Source organism: Setaria italica, chromosome III (assembly GCF_000263155.2).
Source record: "Setaria italica strain Yugu1 chromosome III, Setaria_italica_v2.0, whole genome shotgun sequence".
Lineage (NCBI taxonomy): Eukaryota > Viridiplantae > Streptophyta > Magnoliopsida > Poales > Poaceae > Setaria > Setaria italica.
This window is the reverse complement of record NC_028452.1, coordinates 49,267,849-49,273,030: the sequence shown is the minus strand read 5'-3', so window position 1 is coordinate 49,273,030 and position 5,182 is coordinate 49,267,849. Positions and strand designations below refer to the sequence as shown.

Genomic DNA, 5,182 nt, shown 5'->3' with positions numbered 1-5,182 from the left:
GATTCCTCAGTTGGTACTGTCCTATTCAGGTAGTTGGGTATGCTACATCCTCTAGTGAATTGCTTCATTTGGCAATAGAGGAACTTTTCAATCTCTAGCGATCATTTCGTGGCTGAATTTCGGCACTTCAGCATGTGGCCATGTGGGTGAACATGCTATGCTTGTAAATTCTACAAGCCCCTCTTTCGGGCGAAAAAGGAACAAGTGGTGAAGCAAGCCTATGCAATACATGCACCATGCATAGACTTCAGAATTTTAAGCTGATCTATTCCTTGTACCACCTTCAAGATATTCTCAAAAGTTAAAATCATTAAAAGGATGGTTAAATCAATAATCGACTACTTAAGAAGTGAGCGCGGACGGACGCCGAGATGAGAACAGCTCGTTTAGAGGTATTTGACAAACAATTAAGAAATTTCAACTCATTACAACATGTTGATGGCCCTAATTTCTGTGCTTGATTACGATGTGATCAGCTTTCGTTCCTAGTTTCAAGCTACATGCAGCCAATAGGCTACTGTTGCCATTGTACGCAGGAAATAAGATTTGGTTGTCTCACAACACTGACAGCTCCAGTTATAGCCACACGCAATTAGTTGTCAAGGCAAGTCGCTTTTAAGCCAGGTGTGCTCTTAATTGGCATCAAGAGTCTAACATATGGGCGCCAAGTTTCACAACGTGTCCATCTCTAGCTAGATTGTTTCAAACCCAAGCTAGAAAGCATTTGAAGCAAGGATCAGAAACAATGAACCATGCATCAACTTCTGAAAACAGAAGTGCAATTTACCTTTCTGAAGATAAACTAAATAATTGTGCACTTTGACACTTTCTCCGAGTAAACAATGCAAAAGTATCACCACCTGGTAAGCAAATTAGGTTATTGTTAGGTTAAACTACCCTGTCCTTTTTACCTTGCTCCAATCATGTGTATATCATCACAATCGAGTGTGTGCAATGGGGTCAAATGTAAAGATACCTCTCTTGTGGAAGGTAGTCAAGCTATAAGATATGGACGCAAAAGCATGCTGTCTCGTTGCTTGTATGCTTGTGTCCAGTTAAACAATTTCAACAGATGGAGATTGCAGGAGCATGGGTCTTGTACCTTATCTCCTAGGCAGCCATGGATGTGTACGCATGGGATGAGGCAAGCATTATTCAACTTGAGCTTTTACAGATCCATCAAATCAGCCTTTTGATCTCAACATGATATGGTCTGGCTTGCTAGCTATGTTATATGAATGATCGGAATCCAATTTTGTCACATGCTTAAGCGTAGCGTGAGATCTCAACATGATATACGACGCTGAAACAAAGGTTTATTGAAAATAAGTTTTTTCCATAGGTTAAGTACCAGTGGTACTTGCAGGTCTTACCAAAAAAATTAAATAGATTTACACATAATTAAAAGGGTATCATAGTAATTTCTCACTATTTTTACACATAATTAAAAGGGTATCATAGTAATTTCTCACTATTTTTGGAACTTGGTTCCACCAAATTGGTATTTCTTGTTATTTCTCTTTAGGTACTTTCTTTGTTTCCACAGTTCGATTTTGCCATATGAACGGCTCTCATTTTTTCAAGCACTCTAAAATTTCTCAACATCCTAACCATGTACATAATTCTGTAAGAAATTTCTTGTAAGAATACTGAACCATCTATTTTAGCAAGATATATGCACAAATTGGTTAGCTCACAACTTGCATCTTGTTGGTTGAAACAAATCGAAGAATTCGCATTAATAACCTAAACGATCTTCTAACTATTAGTATGGCAACCAAGGTGCCACGTGTTCCTATCAAATCGCTCCAAACGACGACGCCTTAATCTGTTTATTAGGACCAATAGCATCAAAACACGTACCAATGGAAACTTGGTGCTGGACACTTCCAACTTGAGGTGAATGATTTGAAACAACTCAACTCAAGCTGGAGAGTGAATGATTACTGCCTATAGTTGAAATCAAACAAGCTTACTTAGAACTATAGTTTCATGTGACACGAGTATATACACCTAACGTGACAGCTAGGGGGTTAGTAGCAGTATGTCAACGCTTCTCTTCTAGATTATTACAGTTGGGTGATCATACATGTTGGGATAACTACTACAACTCTCCAGCAAAGTTGCAATCAATCATGAGCCAAAAAATTATAAAGTAACAGCTAGAGGTAACTGGTAACCAGTGTGTGGTTATCACTGTTCCTTCAGAACAAATCCAGTCTGCTGCATCAGGATCCCCATGCCTTGCCAAAATTAACAAGAGAATACAAAATAAGGGATTTAGATTCTATCCCCCGGATCGGAGCCATTAAAAAATTTCCGTACTCGCTCAAGATTAAGAGATCACGAGCTCAGAGGTTCAGAAATAGTACTGTAGTGGTACTGTTCGATGTGATCTTCAGTTGATTGCTGAAGTAGATCCTCCATCTCTGCTGCGAACTGCAAGTCTTGAGTCTTGACGTGTGGTTTTATATTTTTGCCGGGAGAGAGAGAAAAAATGATTTAAGAAGTAGTGAAGTGCAATTTTGGATTCTGTTCTACTCAAAATTTAAATTATTCAACCGTTACTTTTTCTTTGCTCGTTCATCTTTTCTCCTTTACGGAGATAGTAAGGTAAAGTTTTCAACATATCAATTCTGAATTCTGCAGGTTTTTCACTTGAAAAATTCAGTCCGTACAGAATTTGCCAGAACAAGTTCAAATTTGACGTTTCAAACAGGGCTAGAGTTTTTGCAGTGGGTCCCATCTCTCCTTGATCAAGTGACCCTCCTCCTCCAACAGCTACAGGACGAGGCGATCTTGGAGCAGGACGTACGCAGAGGACACTTGCAGATAACAAAGCCCAGCCACACCAAAGCTTTTGATTATACAACTCTCGACAATTTTTGCTCTGCATCTTCTTTACTTTATTCCCCACGCACGCGTGCGTGCAAGATCCAACCAAAATCCTCACTCATGGCTGCTACACGTACGATCTCGATCGATCTTGGAGTGCTCATCGTCGTCTCCATTTTTGATGTACAGATCTCCATGTCCCTCTCTGCCTCTCTCTCACCTCACTGTTCTGCCCTGCAATAGCAGACTACCAAGAGGAGCCATCGGAGAAGAAGCTACTCCAGCTACTAGCTACCAGTACAAGAGCAGAACACACACGAACAAAAATATCCAAGGTCCTAGCAGCTAGCAGCATCTACACATGGACATGGCATGGAGCTTGAGCTTGAGAGCTTTGATTTTCATGGCGTCAGGGCGTCATCACTCATCAGGCAGCTGCTGCTTGCTCCATCTCGACCTGCAGCCTGATCTCCCGGTTGAACCTGGTGATGAACTCCTCCACGCGCCGGTTCAGCTCCTCGTCCGACAGCCTCGAGTACTCGCTCTCCTTTTCGTTCTCCTCCTCCGGCGACGGCCGCCTGTCTGTCGCCGCCCGGCGGAGGCGCTTCTCCTCGCTCACCACCACGCTCTTGTCCTGCACGGGGACGAGCGCGTGCGAGTGCGACGGCCTGTGGCCGTGGCCGTGCCGCCGCCTCGTCGCCGCCGGCCTCTCCTCCCGCGCGGCAAGGCTCCGGCTCGCCGTCAGCCTGCTTCTTGGCCTCGTTCCTGGCAAGACCGCGCCGACGTCGACGTTCTTGGTGGCCACGACCTCAGCGGCGGCGGACGACGGGCTTATGATGATCTCCCTGCTCGCCGGTGTGCTCGCCACCACTCGTTCTGCTTGGTCTTCCCTCACGACCAATGCGTACGCGAGGTCGTCGTTCTCGGCGATCACCGGCAGGTGGTCTCCGCCGTGCTCCATCGTCACAACCAAAGCTTGGTCCTGGACGACCACCTCGTCGGAAACGACAGATACGCCGCCCATCGACGCGTGGCCGCTCTTGACGCCCGCCGACGGCTCGCCGCTGGAGACGACGGCGAAGGGGATGCCACCGTCGTCGGCAGATGAGGAGGAGCCGAAGAAGAGCATGCCGGAGTCTGCGGCAATGACGATGATGATGGAGTTGGACATGAGGAACCAGAAGGTGGTGTCCCTGAAGAGGGCGGCCGGCGGGACGTGGAGGAAGGAGACGTAGAGCACCGGCAGCGACATCACCAGCACGGAGATGGACACCGTCCTCATCAGCTGGTGCGGCGGCTTGCCGCTCTGTGGAGGAGGAGGAGGAGCTTCCATGTTCAGGAGAGGGAGCATGAACTTGCTTGCTGTGGCCTGTGGGGATTTGAGGTGCTGGAGCTTGTGCTTGTGTGTGTGGGGTGTGTGTGTGAGAGAGAGAGAGAGGAGGCTTGTAGAATGTTCAGTGCGAGGGAGGGCGTGTGGCATGGGAGCTCCTTTTATAGCAGGGCACAGGGCAAGAGGAGGAAGAAAAAAATTTGGCCTAGAGAAATCAGAGATATGGAACCACTTGTCAAGCAGCCAACGGTGACTGAAATGCATGGCTTTGAGATTTGTGTTGTGGTCCAAACCTTCTCGCTCGCTTCATCTGACGATGGTCACACGAATCTTAAAGTTAATTTAGCGGTACTAGGGATAACGAATGAAGCAGGACAAATGTCAAATACTCCCTCCGTCTTTAAATACATGACGTTTAGAGCATCTTTAAATACATGACGTTTAGAGCAAGGTAGTTATCTTAGATTTGAGGTTCACGTGAAACCCTCTCTACTACCACATCTGTACCACATCTGATCGGCGCTCGCACAAATTCCAAAGCCAATTCAACGATATAAGCATTATAGTCGGTTGCTCATCCCAGTTGCAAAAACAGATTCTTCTATGCTAGTAGTAAATGCTAATTGCTGTGTAGTTGCAGGTTTGTGGTTGTCTTTGTGTGAGAATGATTGGTGTCTAGAGAGTGCAAGCACAGATATTGGGGGCAAGAGTGCCATCACCGGCAGTGGGCTACCAGCCCTTGTAATCCTGTGGCTGGAAGTGTGCATTGCATTGTTGCATTGCCTGAATAGGGAGGGCAGCTGCTGGATTTGGGCATGGAGTACATTTTTTTTTTAAAACGATGTGGTCATGCAATTTGCATAGGCAGGAGCACCCACTGTTTTGGTTTGATGAGACCAGCAGATCGATGGGTCTGTTTGAAGAAGTACATGTTGGCCGGCAGGCCAGGACAGCTACTGGTCATGGTCACTTGGAGGGTTATGGCCCCCATGGAAGTGCAATGGGAGAAAAGAAAAA

At 46.1% G+C, this 5,182-nt stretch overlaps 1 protein-coding gene across 1 annotated transcript; it reads right to left on the bottom strand.

The window, feature by feature from the left end:
* Window positions 1-2,833: 2,833 nt before the first annotated feature.
* Window positions 2,834-4,311, bottom strand: LOC101772124. Its single transcript, XM_004963148.4, has one exon. The coding sequence runs from the start codon at window positions 4,184-4,186 to the stop codon at window positions 3,263-3,265; it is 924 nt and encodes a 307-aa protein (XP_004963205.1). The 5' UTR covers window positions 4,187-4,311; the 3' UTR covers window positions 2,834-3,262.
* Between the last annotated feature and the right edge of the window lie 871 nt (window positions 4,312-5,182).